Below are 19,033 nucleotides of genomic sequence, written 5' to 3' on the forward strand. Positions count from 1 at the left end.
ATAATCACAGTAAGTTAACATCAGCAACATCTGCTTAATTGAACAAACAATCAGAATATCAATTAAGTGCTTAAGATCTTTATGAATTCCATACGCAACTAGAAAATACATTAAAACTGAAGGCTAGCATGTGGCAGTAAGTGACTACATATAAATGACTAGAAGATACTTTTGTAGAAAAGCGCATGTCTCCCCTAATGCACAGTCATATAGGCAAGAAGTCAATAGGGGACAGGAGCGAAAGTCAAGAGACACTGATGGTTGGCTGCAATAGGTATCATCTACATGGCATGTCCACTCATCCCACTAAGTTTCAACATTCTGAGCCTAGTGGTTCTCACGTTATGAATTGGAAATATTTTTTCAGGCCCCTGTGTCCTTGACCTTTGATTGAGTGACCCCAAAATCAGTAGGGGTCATTTACTCTGCATGTCCAATCATCCTATTAAGTTTCAACATTCTGGGTCAAGTGGTTCTCAAGTTACTGACCGGAAATGGATTTTAATGTTCTGTCCGCTGCAACCTTGACCTTTAATAGAGGGGCCCCAAACTCAATAGGGATCAACTATTCTACAAATCTAATCATCCTATGAAGTTTTAACATTCTGGGTCAAGTGATTCTCAAGTTATTGATCGGAAATGGTTCTCCATGTTCAGGCCCCTGTGACCTTCATCCTTAACAGAGTGTCCAATCATCCCAAGAATTTTCAATGTTCTGGGTCAAGTGGTTCTCAAGTTACTGACCGGAAATGGTTTTCCATGTTCAGGCCCCTGTGACCTTGACCTTTAATAGAGTGACCCCAAAATCGGACGGACAGGCAAAAACAATATGTCTCCAGGAGACAAAAATATTCTCACAGAAAATATAGTAGGAAAAAACTCAAAAAGTTTATTGTGCTAGAAACACTGATACCCATTTGTGATTTCTTGCGAATTAATCAAAGTCGTTTGGACAAATACTGGTATACATTATGAATAATATAACAGTAAGGAAGAAAGGAAGAGCCTCATCTGGGATTACACGTTTAAGAAAATGGACCCATAAGGACATTCAGCTATTTCCGTGTCATTACGTTTTCTCATAAAACAATAGCTTCGGCATTTTCACCAGTAAATGTGCAAATGGCCTTCCGCAAAAACTGAAAAATGTTGAAAAAGCACATGGAAAAGACTGGCCTTTTAACATTACGTCATTACAGGTCCGCAGCCTACAGCAATGTCAGTGCAATAAAGTCTCATGTTTCTGTAACATATGAAGACGCAATGCTCCCTTTTGTATAAATCCCTTGTTACAAATACTGCACACGTGAGGGCGTTCTCCAGTATGAATACGTCTGTGTTCGTTCAGATGGCCTGTGTGAGTAAAGACTTTCCCACAAAACTCGCACTTGGACATCTTTATTCTTCCTAGGCTTTTCTTGCTTGAACCTAACATGGCTCTATCTTGAATAACTTCAATAACTGAAAATATAAAAAAAAAGAGTAGACTAGTAAAAGCGGTGTGTCAATGACCATTTTTCTGGATACACTGGTCTGAATATCGAACATGGCCTAAACTGTTTGAAACCACATATTCTGTAAAAGTATGGTTAAATTCAAACACCAAACCACTGTTATTGAGACGGCAGTAAAGTTTAGAAATTTTCACTTATTCAACTCTAAAGATAATGATTCGCCCTGGTTGGTCATACGGGCAGAAATGCACATACTGCATCAATCTGTTTTATTTAGTTCCAAGACTAAATATCTTCTAGAAGTTACTGGACAGACGCTGTCAGTGTCACTATTTAAACGTTCTTTAAGCACAACTAATGTAATACGTTCTTCGAAAAGTCAGGCTAAAAACTGGTGCATATTAAATGATAAATCCCCATTTCCATATCAGTTAGTAACTAATTTACAGATATCTATATGTTTTACAGCCAAATCGAATGAATGTTTAATGTTCATCATACCTGATCACATGTCCACAATGTGTGTTTGTGAAATTTGCATTTAAAAATATTATGTTGTGTTGCAATGTTTATTTTATTTTTAACATCTATGATTTCGATGATCAATCAGATTTGTCTGCACAAAGTGTTTTACTTTGAAGCATCACCCATATCACAATCAAACCCCAACTTTTGGTAAACATCACCATATGATTGTTGATTAATAATAACGTGTCTGAATAAAGCGTTTTATTTCAAAGCCATGCCCACATACATTACAGACTATCCTTATATTAAACAGTGCATCAAGAACGGTCATATGTGTCTGAACTCATTGGTTTACTTTAAAGCCACATCCTTAAATGTTTAAACAAAATATCCATATTCCAGTACAAATAACATTAACCAATTTTTGATGATCAACCGAATGTGTCTGAAGTAATCATTTGCTGCAACGATCAAAAATTTCGCAAACTATCCATATTCCAGTAACCATCACAACAAAAAGGTTACGCAATATTCTAACACGATCCGAACTGTTTTCTTATTAAACAAAGAAAGCTGAAAATTGTGTGTTATTTTTCAACAATTTTTCTGACATCACAATTATTACGTCATGGCGTTAGATGGCATAGCGGCATGCTGGAAAAGAAATCAACGGATATCAGGCAAATTTTGATGGATATATCGGCAAGGACGTACATAATAATCCTTGAAAATGTGTTAGAATCGAAATCATACATCCCAAACAGTGATTTGTGCAAGAATAAAATCACTGTTTGTCGTTGAGATGCATATTATTATATCACACGTGTTGTGCCCTCGTGATAGAATTCTATGCATCTAAATCGAACAGATGATTTTATTCACGGACAAATCACTGTTTGATATAATTCTTCAAATATTGTCATTTGAAATGATAAATTTTAGCCATTCCATTGACTTGTAACATTATTTATTATTTGGTTTTACGGCGCACCAACACTATAGGTTATATGGCCCAACAGATACAAATTTTGTTTAATCTTATTTAAATCGAAATAAAAACATGAGTATGAAAATAAGATTGCATCTGCTGGATCAAGGTTCAGCAAAACAAGTGTTAGACCCTATTAGTGCTCTTACGATATGCAAGGGAGGCGTGGTCATTATTTTCATAACAGATGTCCAGACCAATGGGGCGACTTGTAAACAAAATATCAAATTCAGTGATATAAATCAGATTTGATGTGATGATCAATAGATCTGAAAGTGTATTATTCCAAGCCACGCCCAAAATGTTGCAAAAATTATCCATATTCACCTGACATAAAGTCAATCTATAGTTTCCATGATCAATTATGTGTGTCTGCACAATGTGTTTTACTTTAAAGTCAAACTCACATATGTAACAAACAGACTTTCCTTATATCAAATGATACATCAATCATGATTTTGGATGATGGATAATGTGTGACTGAAGTGATCGTTTTGCTTTAAAGCTACGCCCACATAAGTTACAGACAAACGGTCGCTCGTTTGTGTGTTTCCTTCGATGATCTTGCAACTTCCACTTGTCAGAGCAAATCTTTGAACAGAAATCACACACGTAATTATCACACTTTAATTTCACACTCCTGATTCCATATTGAGGCTCACTCATTCCAACAACTGGCTGATATGGCCGGTAAGCTGAAAAAGATGTAATCGAATAAAATTAGATACAAAGGCAATATTGTTTATTATTATTATAGTTATTCTGTAAAACACTCAGTATTTGTTTGTTCAATTATGAGGGGAGGAATAGATTAATCATGGACACAAATAAGAAGTTGAGTAAAAGAGTTTATTCAGCACATGAATCATTGGACTAAAGTCACGTTTCAGCAAAATGTTATGTTAAACTCACTTCTGAATGACACCATATGCTCTCAAAATAAACAAACTCTGCTTGATCATTCTATTCAAAGCTTTTTCATTCCTGGCTTTTAAATTCGTGTTGTAAGACACTCGGATATCAAAGCTTGTATTCAAGTTTTAACACATGGACAAAACATTGCATTAAAATGGCTGTTTAAATGTGGTGCTCATTCTTTAAACACAACCAATTTAATTCATATCCCAACACTAATTTTTTTCAGAAAGATCATTTCTGTTCAATTGGTTGTTATGCCTTCTCTCTCATTAATATTGTATAAATTGATAAAAAGTATAACAATACATACACAACTAATGGCTGCTGTTGGAACAGCCAACTCTTGGCGAATATTAGATCAGCCGATTCATGGAAAGTGTCGGAACAGCCAACTCTTGGCAAATGTTAAATCACAGCCAACTCATGGAGACTGTCAGAACAGAGAACTCATGGTGAATTCCAGGACAGCCAACTCATGGTGGCTCATGGCAATTATTGGAACAGACACCTCATGGCAGCTGTGGAACAGCCATCTCTTTGCGGCTGTTGGAACAGTCAATATTCTAATGCCACATGGAACACTTCCCATAAACAACAGCCAGTAAAACGCATTCACCTCATAAGCTGACATGACATAATGGTAACAAGCGTAGCAAATTGATCGTAATAACATTGAAAATGCCCAGTCTTTGAATCAGTATACTATAAAAAATCTGAAAATAATCACTGGAATGAAAAGCATTTCACTCAAAAGCCATACCCACATATGTTCCAAATAGACATTCCATATATTGAATAGTGCATCAATCATGATCACGCGAGTCTGAACTCACTGGTTTGCTTAAACTATTTCTTTTGTTGGATTTAAAGTCACACCAACCCAATTATATCAGGTCATATAACGACATTCCAGTTTTGATGGTGCAGAAAGACCCCAGATGCCCCTCTGTGTATTATTTCATCACCGACGGACACTTTTCATAACCAGTTGGATGGCTACCTCACATGAAGAATTCAATGTCCCGGGTGAGGCTCAAACCCCCATCGGTAAGGGGCAAGTGATTCAAAGTCAGCGACCTAAACCACTCAGTCGCCCCTCCCCCCCCCCCACATACACCCCACCAAATTGCTTAAAGCCAAATCCACCAACGCATAGAGGCATAATTCTGTCAAGAACACAAACTGGAGTTATTGGGATTGTTACCAAACAGTCAGATGATGATGGTAAATATATATTTTAAGTTTCAAGTCATAACCTTATATAGTATCAAAATTTTGTCCAGAAAACGAAGATTGTCAAAAAAATTTAAGTATGAAAGGGGCATAATTTGCTCAAAAATACAAGTCAGAGTTATGGGGATTGTTACCACTCATGCAGATGATGATGATAAAGATACATTTTAAGTTTCAAGTCTTTATCTGATATTGTACTAAAGTAACATCAAGAAAACGAAGATTGCCAAAAAAAATTTAACTATGAAAGGGGCATAATTCCGTCAAAAAATATACAATTTGAGTTATGGGAGTTGTAACACACATTATAAAGAAACATTTTTAATTTCAAGTCATTATCTTTTAAAGAACCAAAGATATTTCTTTAAACAAAGCTTTTAAAAAAATTAACAGGAAAATAATTCGAAGTATAACAACTTTGTGACCTTGACCTTGGGTATAATGGGCCCTGGCTGGACAATGTTTATGTGAACTTACAATAAAGCAATAGTAACAAAGATATGACAGAAAAACAAAGATTGCCGAAAAACTTTAACTTTAGAAATAACCTAAGTGTAACACCTTGATGACCTTGACCTTGGGTATTATGGGCCCAGCCCCTGCACATACTTTGTTTGTATGCTGAAGTTACAATAAGATATAAGCAAAAGTAACAAAGATATTACAGAAAACAAAGGTTGCTGATAAACTTTAACTTTAAAAATAACCTAAGTATAACACCTTGGTGACCTTGACCTTTGGTATAATGGGCCCTGCCCTTGCACATACTTTGTTTGTTTGCTGGACAATGTTCATGTGAACTTACAGTAAAATATAAGCAATAGCAACAAAGATATGACAGAAAAACAAAGAGTGCCTGAAAACTTTAACCTTAAAAATAATCTAAGTATAACACCTTGGTGACCTTGACCTTGGGTATAATGGGCCAAGCCCCTGCATATACTTTATTTGTATGCTGGACAATGTTTATGTGAAGTTACAGTGAGATATGAGCCACAGTAACAAAGATATGACAGAAAAACCAATGTTGCCGAAAAACTTTAACCAAGAATGCTCACCGATGCCGTGGCGAATAGAATAGCCCCCGCCTATTCTCCGAACAGTGGAGCTAAAAATCACATTAATCAATTTTCAGAGATCAACCACATGCATCTGAAGTGATCGTTCAGCTGCCACACCCACAAATTTTACAAACTATCCATATTCAAATAACCATCACATTAAACAGTTAAAATATTCTATAATAAAGTACATCTGAATACATATTCTAAATCACGTCCATTGATTTGTAAACAAACCAGAAATAAGTTTTCATGTAAAATGTATGTCTCCCACATAAAATGCCACAAATTAAGGGCCATGCCTCCTGTGAAAATCTATCTCTGAACTATTACATTCCATCAAAGTTAGGCTTGTCACTGATCACTTCTGTGAAGTATGGTATAATTCCAACAAGTGGTACAGGAGAAGTAGCACAGACATCAAAGAGTTTGACATATCAAGGGTGAAAATTTTTAAAACGGATCATATTGATGATATGCCAAACTAGTGCAAGTAGTGTAAACACTGTAACTCATGACAAATCAGGGGTCATAACTCCACTAAAAGTCACTTATTTAGAACATGCCAATGATATGTATAACTAGGCTTTGCAATGATAACTTCTGTAAGATTTGGTGAAAATCTGCCTAATCGAAAAAGAGATGTTGAAAACACATCAAACTTTAAAAGTAAAGGGCCAAAAAAACACTGAAAATCAATGAACTGAAATATACCGATGATATGGGTAATTAGGCATGGCACTAATCATTAGGTTTCGTGGAAATCCACCCAATCATATTAGAGAGGTAGCCTAAACATCACAGAATTTGATGATTCAAGGCCTATAACTCCACTGAAAATGAATGAAACTGGAACATACCCATGATATGCATAAATAGGCTTGGCAATTATTAGCTTTGTGAAGTTTGTTGTAAATCTGCCTTGTGGTTGCACAGAAAGACAGACTGACAGACAGCACTAAACAATATATCTTACCCACACCCCACAAGGTAGAGATATAACTATCAATATTCCAGCTGACATAAAATCATGCTTTTGAATGCGTACCAGTAACCATATGAATCTGAATAGAGCATATTGATTCCAAGCCACACCCCAAAATGTTGCAAAAACTATCCATATCCCTGATGACATAAAGTCAATCTATAGTTTCCATGAACAATCAAGTGCGTCGGAATGTAGCGTTTTACTTTTAATCCGTGCTCACAAACATTACTAATGACTTTCCTTATATCAAGTGATTCAACAATTATGATTTTGGATGATCAATCAGGTGTGACTGAAGCGATCGTTTTGCTTTAAAGCCACGCCCACATAAGTTGCAGACAAATGGCCGCTCGCCTGTGTGTTTCCGTCGATGGCCTTGCAACTTCCAGTTGTCAGGGAAAGTCTTTGAACAGAAATCACACACGTATTTATCACATTTCAATTTCACATTCCTGATTCCATGGTGGGACATTCCATACTGGGGTTGGGACGTTCCAACTACTGCTGGATAAGGTTGGAAAGCTGAAAAAGAAACAAACAAATAAAATCAAGATATGAAAAGCAGAACTTTTTATAATTATTAACATAGTAACATAGTCCTATTAACTAAAGGAAGGCACAGATAATATGGCAAGTAACAGAGGTTACTAAAATATCACTTGATACACTTGACTTAAGTCTCCTTTCAGCAGATTGTTATGTTTTAACTCATATCTAAATGACACCAGGATGTCAAATTAAACACCTTTCAATAATCTGGCTTTGTTGTCGTATATCATTCCTTCCATATTTATTGTCCTTTCATTAGTCCAAACAGAGCAACATGATTAGTGATGAACAAGGGGGGCATAACGACCCTATGTCGCTCACATTATCTTGACTATCTGACCTTGAATTCATTATGACAAACTGAATAATGATATAGGATTAAAACCAGGGATCAGTTAAACCGAATGATGCAACCCTAATGCATGTGCTTGTCCGAATCTGCGGAATAACGTATTAGAAACCCCAAAATATGGAGATAATAAAAAGAAGAAAATTGAATAAATGGAGATAATTCAAAAACTAGGTAAGGTAGAGTTGAGGTACTTTGACAATGCACTTCCCATCAATGGCCTCTATAATTTTGCGAAGTTTCAATAAAATGCCATTAATACTTTTAAGTAATGCTCCAGAAAAAACCGTATTTTGTATAATAAAGGGAGATAATTAAAAAAACTAGGTAAAGTAGGGTTGTAGTTCTTTGACAATGTATGTCCTGTCAATGGCCTCTATCATTTTGTGAGGTTTCAATGAAATGCCATTAATACTTTTCAAGTAATGCCCCGACAAGCCTTATTTTGTATAATAAAGGGGGATAATTTAAAATCTAGGTAAGGTAGAGTTATGGTCCTTTGACACTGCACTTTGTCTCAATGGCCTCTATGATTATGTGAAGTTTCAATCAAATGACATTAAAACTTTTTTCAAGTTATACTCCGGACAAGTGGCAATAAAATCAAAGAAATATTTAATTTGAAATAACACAATGAATACATGTATCTTAACAGGAAGAGCGCAGATCTACAGATGGCAGGGTCGTGAGTTCGATCCTCAGACTAGGTGCATGTTCTCTGAGATAATTTGGTAAAAGATATTGTGTCTAAAATCATTGAATTTTGTCCTCCACCTCTGATTCATGTGGAGAAGTTGGCAGTTACTTGCAGAGAACAGGTTTGGACTGGCACAGAATCCAGGAACACTGGTTAGGTTAACTGCCCACCGTTACATAACTGAAACACTGTTGAAAAATGGCATTAAACCCAAAACAATCACAAAAATTTTCTTAATAACGTGAGAAATCAAAGAAAATACCATTAAAGAAATATTCTATTCAATGCAAAAGATTTAAGGTCATACAACCATAGAAATATAATCTATAAATATGACCCCAATGCAATACAATCATAGAAATATTAACGGTACATAAAAAGAAATCAAACAATTATCTTAATAGCGGGCTCAATTATATATCCTGATTTCGCTCAGAACACCGAATTTGCATGGTTTGTTTCAGGTGAGCTAGTTGCACAGGCATCAATCTGGTACACTTGTGGCACATGCTGAATAGCACAAGCAAAACATCACCCTGCATTCTGAACTTCAAGTGTTAATCAAAAGGCTCCATTAAGGTAGTTCTGCACATCTGATAAACCGGAAGTGATGGCGCAACGTTATTTATCCGGAAAGCGTAGAATAAAGCCTGGATTCAGCATACGGAAATGAAAATCAGTTTATGAATTAAAAGCAACCTTGAATAAATTTATTAAATTGTAACAGTTACTATTTATTTTTGAGTATTATTATCATATTAACTATATGATATTAAAACATCTTAAATAATTCAAAATAATGTCTTAAAATTAGCTTCAAATAGGCGGTTCACTTTAATCATGGCCAAATATCTCAGAAATAAACGCATGGACCTATACATAATTATTATTTCACTATATTATAGGCCATATGTTTATTTACGACTGTGAGAAGTTTCATTAAAATCTACATTGTGGAAAATTTTCTATTCGCGAAAATGTAATGAAAATTGCTATTTTCCCATACTGGTTTCCCAGTAGTTTCCAGACCAAAGTAGTTTTCTGGACCTTTCACATTTCGTGCTGTATAGACTTTACGCCATAGTAAAACATCTGAGTAATAATATCATATTATCTAGACATTTGTTGCCTTTACCTAACAGCGAAAACCTAGCATTACTGAACTTACTTATTATTTGAAAATCCCGGTTGTTTTAATATACTTCGATTTAATGTTTACAAAAGAGATTGTCAACCACAGGGGAATTCCAGTTACAGTGCGCATGCGCAGAAATTGAGGCCCCTTGAAGGTAAACATCAGTCAGTTGATGCTCCCATTTACAGACATTACAGTAAAATCATACTGATAGTAATAAAATAAAACAACGAAAGAAAAATTCGACCTTTTCACTTAACTACGGCATTCAATCATCGATTAAATATAGGAACCAAATTAGACAGAGTTTTACCTACTATACTGTCTATCAATCAAATTTTTAGCATCAGTGTCCATGCTCGAGTGGTCAGGGTGTTAGTCTATCAATTCTGAGACCAGTCTTGTTGTTTTTTAGTAAATATAGTCGTTAATTGTATTAAAAGTTCTTAATTTCTTTTTTGTAATATTACCACTTTGCTCCATACGTCCCATCATTATAGCGTGACGTTACAAACGTCATTCAAACATAATTAGACGTAACTGTAGTGAGCGTATTATAAATCTAGTATTTGTTAAATTCTTGAAATATACTTTTCTAATCATCATATCTCACCTTAGAATTATGTTTTAATATTGAATATATGTAACGAAATCGGAAATGTTTGCTTTACAACTGTTACAATGAAAGGTCCGGAAAACAACTCGGACTAACTGAGATATTAATGGAATTAATTACCCCCTTTGAGGTCTCATCTACATGTGCATTATGAATACAAGTGTAGTACGAATTCTGCATGGTGTTAGTGAAGAACCTAAGTTTTTTTTCTGTGAAAATTTTATGTTTCTACTATGTTTTGTTTGAAAGTTACAGGCAAAAAATAGCGATTTCGGTCCGGAAACTACTGGGAAACCAGTAGACTCCCATTATAAAAAATTGCATGAGGTGCAAATTTTTCAAATCGGTCTAGCAAAAAAAAATCAAGCACACGACCCTATCCTTTTTATTTGCTGAATTTGCTACGTATATTGTGAAGTTTTAAGAAATCAGAGTTTAATCAAATTCTACATTGTAGAAAAAAGTTCGATCCAAACGTTCAGAACTACCTTAAAACCTGTTTTGTTGTCCATTTAGAGAATGGGGCTAGAATTACTGGAATTTAGAAAATTTTACAAGAAAAAACATATTTTATCATTTATAACATATTAGCCAATATTCAATGTATACAGAATCAACTCTTCTGAATGTTTTAAATGGTGTTGTGAAATAATACCTCATGTGCCTAGCTTGTGAAAAATGACGCCATTCAAAAATCTTGCACCAAAAAAGTGAAAAGAATTTCATCCTTTATTTGCTCAATCATTGCATGGAAGTTATTTCAGACAGAAATACTTTACTTCTTATCTAAATCAAGTATTCCTTGTAAGTTTTGGCAGACCTGAATTAAGGACGTATGCTAGAATTTGGTGCGAAAATTTTCCAAATAACAGAATTTCTTCAAACTTTTGATACTGAAGGACAATCATTTAAGAAACAAAAAAATGCAATAAAAATCATAGGTCACCGGTATCAAAAGAGTTATCTGCCCTTGAAACGGCATTTCCACCAAAAATGACGTTTTCAAGAGCAGATAATATCCAAAGTTTAAAGAAATTCTGTTATTGGGAAAATTTTCGCCCATCTCATATACAGGGAATTCTAGCGTACGCCTTTAAGTGTAAAGTTTCAAAGCTTTTTAGTTTACGAAGATACAAATGATCTTATCATGTCATTTAACAATTGGATCAGTTCTTGTTCTCTAAATGGTAAATCATCATAAAACACAACAGTACTCCTTCTAAGTTTATATTAATATCATACTCAAAAATTAAACAAACATGTAAAACACATCCTTTCACACATCACAAATTATATTTTCAAATCTTTCACACTTTCCAGACAAGACTTGTACATTGTCCAACTTCAAAAGTTTACAACTTTTCTTTAGGTGCCCTTTTTGTTTGCACAAATTTAAGCTTCTACAATCATAAAAATGTTCAAGTTCTTAAAAATGACATTGATTCCATACCGTTCCAGACCACTGACTACACATATTTTAAGGTTGTGCTCATGTGCACATCTATAATCACAACATTTCAGTATGTTTGAAAAATTAGGACTTTCAAGTTTATACTTATTTGAACATCTCTAGTTGAAATGGTCATATTTGAAATGTCTCAGTATTTATCTGACATGATGTTTACATTGGGGCTTGTCTTAGCATCTCTAGCCAAAACAGTCACATTCTAAATCTTTCATTATTTGTTTGCATTATTCCGATTTCTGACAACACCACATTCAAGACGGTACTTGTCTTAGCATCTCTATTCGAAACGGTCATATTCTGAATGTTTCATTATTTGTTTGCATTATTCAGATGTCTGACGACAGCTCATTCAGGACGGTACTTGTCATAGCAGACTCTAGCCAAAACAGTCACATTCTAAATGTTTCATTATTTGTTTGCATTATTCAGATGTCTGACGACATGACTTTTAAGGTGATACTTATGTGACGATCTGTAGTCACAATATTCACACTTGTACGGTTTCTCTCCAGTATGAACTTTCATGTGTCTTGTGACCTCCCAGTTATTTCTGAAGTATTTCCCACATTCTGGACATGTTCCTTTCTTCGAGTCTTTCCTAGATTGTCCTAGCAGACTCCCAGATAGACTTACATCCATGGTGCCCATTAAAAATCCTTGGAGCTGTTCAGATGAGGCAACTGAAATATAAATATCTGTATATGTGAATAAATGCTTTGTAACACCAAAATAATGTCATTAAAATCGTGTACTATCAGAAACAATCTTGATTGAGTTATACCACTTGTAGTTCTGATATATATTCATTGTACAGAGTGAGTTTAATACCAAGTATCATTATCATCAAATAATGAGGACAAAAGTCAAACATCTGAAACATATTTAAACACTGAAGCTAACCAAGTTGCACCAAGTTAGGATCTGAAAAAAGGAAAATGCTGTGAATGGACAGATAAAACAGCCACAGCATGCTCCCCAGAAGTAAGTCTGAGAGCATATTTGAAGAAAAGTAGCTGGAAATTATCCAAAAAGAAATACTTGTTACTCCGATACCTTATATTTGGAACCTGGACTACTTAATGCAAGATGCAAGACATTCCAATATTTCATATTACGCATTTACAAAGATAACAAAATCACTATATAAACAAATTCTAGCACCTACAGTAAAAGTAACAGCATAAAGAATAGAGGTAAAATAACTCATCTACTGTGAAATCATTTAAATTCGCTGGCATGAAGTTTCGCGCAAATGTGAAAAAGGACTGTTTCGCACGGGCTTTAATTCGCGCATTTTCAATTTTAGAAATGAAAAATAAAGTTAAAAATAATAATAACGCGGTCTTTAATTCACTCATCGGTCCTAGCGCGAAATACGCGAAAATTCGCCCTACGCGAATAAAAATGATTTCACAGTATATATTAAATGCAAAGAACTGGTTGTTGTTTTTCTTCAGCATGTACATCAAATCTACATAGGCCACTATATACTGTTTCCCATTGATTTGAATTTCTGTACACTGGTTAATCTTTGAAACTGTTTTACTTTCCCCACATTCGCAAATAATGCCACTGGCAAATTCAAAATATTCATGAATAATAATCTGCATTGTTCAAAGTTATTCATAAACACTCAAATTGCATGAATTCTTATTCGAATAAGACTGCTTACCATTAAATCGCATAATAAATACTATACAAGAGTTACCAATCTAAAGTACCTCTTTATTTAAGGTGATTGCTCATTACCAATCTGCTAATCATACTTTGTAGTACTTCATGCACTAGATTAATACTGTCTCAAATGTTTAAAAAATAGGGTTATTGTAACAGAACCTTGATCTGCAACGTTGTATTTGACCAGATCCAACGGGACGCTTGCACTGAGCGTGATCCAGTCTGGCAAAATCAATGAATGCCGAATACATCATTGTAGATCATGGTTCTGCTTTAACCCTTACCCTGCTAAATTTCTATAATGAACTTGTCCATCTTTCAATTTGGACAGTACCACTGACTGTTAAAAGGGGTGCACGGATGTGCAGGCTGATCTTGGTCTGCACTGGTCGCAAAGGCAGAATCACTTGCTGCCAGCAGCCTAAGGGTTAATGACTCTTGCATATACCTATTTCTACTATCATGTCAGCTAAAATGAGGCTGAAAACTAGTTTGAAATGGTGCCGCATCTAAAACAAATAATCCCACCACTGCTTATTTTTCCATATCCAATTAACAGCAGTTGAAAACAGGGTTTCGTACTCATTAGGCCTAAAAAAATAACATTCTTTGTTTCTGGTAACATGCTGAAAAAAATTAGGGTAGTTTTTGGGGGGGGAAATTTTTTTTATTAAGGGGGACTTTTCGGAAATTATTTTTTTGGTCAAAAAATAATTACAAATAAGGGGGTTATGCCTTTAGAGCATCAGTAAGTTGGTTTCTAACATCATGTTTAAAGCATAAAAAGTGCAGTTTTGCATCTTTTTGTTAAAAAGTTGAAAAAAATATTCTCCAAGACCATAAAAACATTTAGGGTCGGGCCAAAAATTTAGGCTAGGTCGGGATACCGGAAACAAACAATTTTTTTTACGCCTTAGTGAAATACAGGTGGATTTGAGACAGAAATTTGTAGGAGTATAACTTACAATTGAACTTCGGTATCGCGAATTCAATGATATCGTGTGTTTTACTTATATTTTGTGCATGTGTTTTTTGAACGGGACTTAAAAATGTCTCTGAGATAGCTGGATTTTGAGATAATGAAGTTATGGATATCGAGTTTCAACTGTAATAAGTAAATAGTACAAAACAAACTTTCAACTTACTTTTATTAGAAAGGTTAACAACAGCAAGGTGATCACAGAAAGTTAAATAGTGATCCGAGTGACTTATGAAGATGAAGTCAATGAAGTTAAGTCATCATATTTTACTTTAAAACTAAAAATATGAATGACAAAAACCACAGATGTTGACAATATGGTAACATTTACTGTGAAATCATTAATATTCGTGGTGGGGGGGGGGGGGGGCTAATTTTCATGGATTTTGTGGTTGAGTCAATCCACAAAATTTAATCCCAACGAACAAGTAAAATTTCCATTCATTTTATGTTCAAAAGTTGAAATCTATGAATTCATATCCCAATGAAATTGCTGTTTTGGTCAAAACCACAAAATTTCATGCCCACAAAATTAAATGATTTTTCAGTAATAAAAGTTTCATTGCTATAGGCCCAAGCATTCTCCAGTTATCTATAGGAAACCCCTTGATACCACTGTGACATTGACCTTAGACTTACTGATTCCAAAAAACAATTGGAGTCTTCTACTAACCACAAGCAATCATACTATATGACTTTAGAGAGTACTAGGTGAAAATGTTCTCTAGTTACCAACTGATCAAAAACATTTTTTTGTCTTAAGGTTGCGATTATCTACATATTTGACCTTCTGCAGAGCCCAAAAAAAAAAAAATTCTCTACAAACTATTTTCAGTTTTAAGATTACTGTAAACTTGACCTCTGACCCCTAAACACAATAAAGACCATCTAATGACTGACAGGCAATCATGGTATGATGTTTGATGGCTAAAAGCAAAAACATTATCAGACATCATTTTCATTGTCAAGGTCATTGTGACCTTAACCTTTAGCCTGCTGGTGGCGAGTTATTCTGCCTTTGCGACCAGTGCAGACCAAGATTAGCCTGCACATCCGTGCAGGCTAATCATGGTCTGCACTGTTCGCTATTCAGTCAGTACATTTTCAGTGAACACCCCTTTGAATAATAAATGGTATTGCCCAAATTGAAAAATGGACCAGTTCATTTTAGAAATTTAGCAGGGTAAAGGTTAAGTGAATTAAACCAGAAATGTAAGACTCATTTTAGCTGTCAGACCATAGAGAATCATGCATCCTATGAGGTTTGAGGGTTGTTTGCCCCAGCATTCTCCAGTTTTTGACTGGAAACTTGTCACCTTCAGCTTTCACCTACTCCCTCAGAATCAATATACTAGGTCAGCTACTAACCAAAGAAATGATACAATGACATTTGACAGCTAGTGCTTTCCAGTAATTGATCTACAAGCAACTGGTCAACTGATGGACCAACTGACAGACTAACCAACCAACATGTCATAGAGAAAAATTTTCAAGTAAGCCTTGATAATTTTTCAACACCGGACTTCCATGTAAGAAACAACAGAAACATCTCTTTCAATAACTTAACAAAATTTACTTTGATCTACTGTGAAATCATTAATATTCGTGGGGGACTAATTTTCATGGATTTCGTGGTTGAGTCAATCCACGAAATTTAATCCCAACGAACATGTAAAATTCCCATTCATTTTATGTTCAAAAGTTGAAATCCATGAATTCATATCCCCACGAAATTGCCGTTTAGACCAAAACCACGAAATTTCATACCAACGAAATTAAATGATTTTACAGTATTCAAGGTGTTTACAAGGAAAGTGAACTTACAGTAAAGACCATAAGAGCGAATGCAGTAGTCCAGTGGCAACACTGTGACAGTGTCTGACAACCAAACTAGGGGTCGCGAGTTCAAGCCCCCACTCCTCCAACTTTAAATTACTGACACTGGGATAAAAGCCACATGTATGGATGCTTTACACCTGGCACGTTAAAGAACCTGAGACAGGAGTGTCTTCTGCATCTTGCACTACTACCTCCTACTAACATTAATATCAGTATAATCTCAGTTATTTGGAGATGTCGTCCTTATGGTTTATAAATAAGCTTACAAACAAACAGAAGTGGAGACCATAGCCTGGGAAGAAGTTGTTGGTACTGGTACTTGTACAAGACCCATTAATTTGTATCAATTCACATTTTTGATACAAATGTACCATTTTATAGCAAAACGTAAAAGGAAGGTGATCAACATTTATAAGCAAAACGTAAAAGAAAAAGAAGACTTGAGATCTAAATGACTTTAATTTATTTATTTTGTTGGGTTTATCGTCACACCGACACAATTATAAGTCATATGGGGACTTTCCAGCTTTGATGGTGCAGGAAGACTCCAGGTGCCCCTCCGTGCATTACTTCATCACGGGCGGGTACCTGGGTAGAACCACCGACCTTATGTAAGCCAGCTGGATGGCTTTCTCACATGAAGAATTCAACGCCCCGTGTGAGGCTCAAACCCACATCGATGAGGGGACATCTAAATGATGAAAGTAAATGGAGGATAAGAATCCAGATAAGAGACCATCACCAGGGTAAAAGTATTGACATTTGGTTACCTAGCTTGATGACTTCCTCTCATAAAAGAATTTTACACCAAAGCTGTGATAGGGCTGTGATTCAAAGTCAGTAATCATAACTACTTGGTCACAGACAAGAAACATTAACCCTTAGCCTGCTAAATTTCTAAAATGGACTGGTCCATCATTCAAATCGGGTAATACCATTTATTATTCAAAAGGGTGTTCACTGAAAATTTACTGAGTGGTGAATAGTGCAGACCCTGATCAGACTGCACAAATGTGCAGGCTTATCTTGGTCTGCACTGGTCACAAAGGCAGAAGCACTTGCCACCCAGCAGGCTAAAGGTTAATTTCAGCTGCAGTACTTTAAACATCTGATGCAATATTTTCACAAAACAGCATGAACAAAATCTGGACATCAACATCTTGCACTGTATGTAGCACCTAATATTCGGCTTATAAAACAATTTCAGGTATCAGTACCAATATAAATAACTAAAACGTCTTTTTCATGTGCACAATCGTATGTGTCTTTAAATTTGATTTGGTGGAGAAAGATTTCTGGCATGTGTAGCATTTGTACGGTTTCTCCCGGCGATGGATGATCGCATCGTGACGTTGAAGGTGATCTTTCCTCTTAAAATACTTGTTGCAACTGTGACAATAGAATGGTTTAAAGGTTTGTTGGACCTGTTCAAGTTCAGACTGTAAGAACATGTTTTCAGCAACTGCTGCCTCAGCACTGCCTGAAAAAAAAAATGAAGTAAAAATTCAGCTGGTATCATACATATTACCTTCTATAGTGTCTATTTAACAAATATGTTAAGGGTGTTTTTTTTTTTTTTCTATCCTAAAAATTCTGAAAGTGAACCTAAAACAGTTTGTTTTTTTTTTATTCACATTGCTTTCACTTTTCCCAGTAAGACCCGTGAAAAAACAATTTAATAAATAATGGAAGAAAATCTATTAAAAGATCCTTTGAAAGCATAGAATACAACCAAGTAAGCTAATACCAAACTCAGTTTGATCGAGTGTGTTCATAAGAGGTACGGTAATGAAATGTGCAACATCCCTTATGCCCCAAAGCAACGGCTTAAGCGTAAATTACAGACAAATACTATTACAGTTCAATCAAATCAAATAAAGTCACATGGCTATGAAGTAATGGAATGGTGGAATATCTACATCACAACATACAAATGGCAATGACATAAGGCAGAATAACAGTGCTCTATGTTAGATCAGAAATACTTGTATAACATCTTTATTAAAGGGGCACAACTCCAGATAAACATGAGAATTTCAAAAATTTTAAAACAGCAATTGAAAATAAATGTCAAACCATTATTGCTTAAATAGGGATTTTAATGTGTATAACACTAAAACCAGTTTTTTATATTTTATATCATATTTCAATAGCGTGACATAAAAGCTATTGAATTTTCTACATATTTTATTGACCAAAAAGGAGTTATTGGTGGTAACAAGTTCCTAAAACACACTGAATCACTTAATAAAGTCTTTCTATTGCAATTACTAACTACAGACGGTATTTTCTATATTTTGAAAAGAAACAACAAAAACCGTGCAGCTTAAAAACTTGAAACTGTTATGACAATGACAAAGAAAATAAGCCAATCCAATTTCAAACTTTATCAACATTTCATAAATACAATCATACTGACCAAGTAAATCAATCAGGAAACGTTGTCTTTACAGTGTTCACAACTTTTTTCTAAGATTTGACGCTGTGACTTGATTTTAACCCAGATGAGCCAGCTTCAAACTAGATCTTGTAAAGACAAGCATTCCTTCCATGTTTTAGGTGTATAAGGCAGAAATTATGACCACTACAGTATTAACAGTGTTTATCCATGATC

At 35.0% G+C, this 19,033-nt stretch overlaps 1 protein-coding gene across 1 annotated transcript in view; it reads right to left on the minus strand.

The window, feature by feature from the left end:
• The window catches only part of LOC123541498 (zinc finger protein 62 homolog), an 85,328-nt gene that overhangs the window by 43,225 nt on the left and 23,070 nt on the right, over positions 1-19,033 (minus strand). Inside the window, exons 7-10 of the mRNA XM_053525791.1 lie at positions 12,416-12,604; positions 7,465-7,632; positions 3,435-3,605; positions 1,300-1,461 (exon numbers count right to left, since the gene is read on the minus strand). Coding sequence (XP_053381766.1) covers positions 1,300-1,461; positions 3,435-3,605; positions 7,465-7,632; positions 12,416-12,604 — 690 coding nt within the window. The remainder of the gene's footprint in view (positions 1-1,299; positions 1,462-3,434; positions 3,606-7,464; positions 7,633-12,415; positions 12,605-19,033) is intronic.

Source organism: Mercenaria mercenaria, chromosome 16, assembly GCF_021730395.1.
Source record: "Mercenaria mercenaria strain notata chromosome 16, MADL_Memer_1, whole genome shotgun sequence".
Taxonomy (NCBI): Eukaryota; Metazoa; Mollusca; class Bivalvia; order Venerida; family Veneridae; genus Mercenaria; species Mercenaria mercenaria.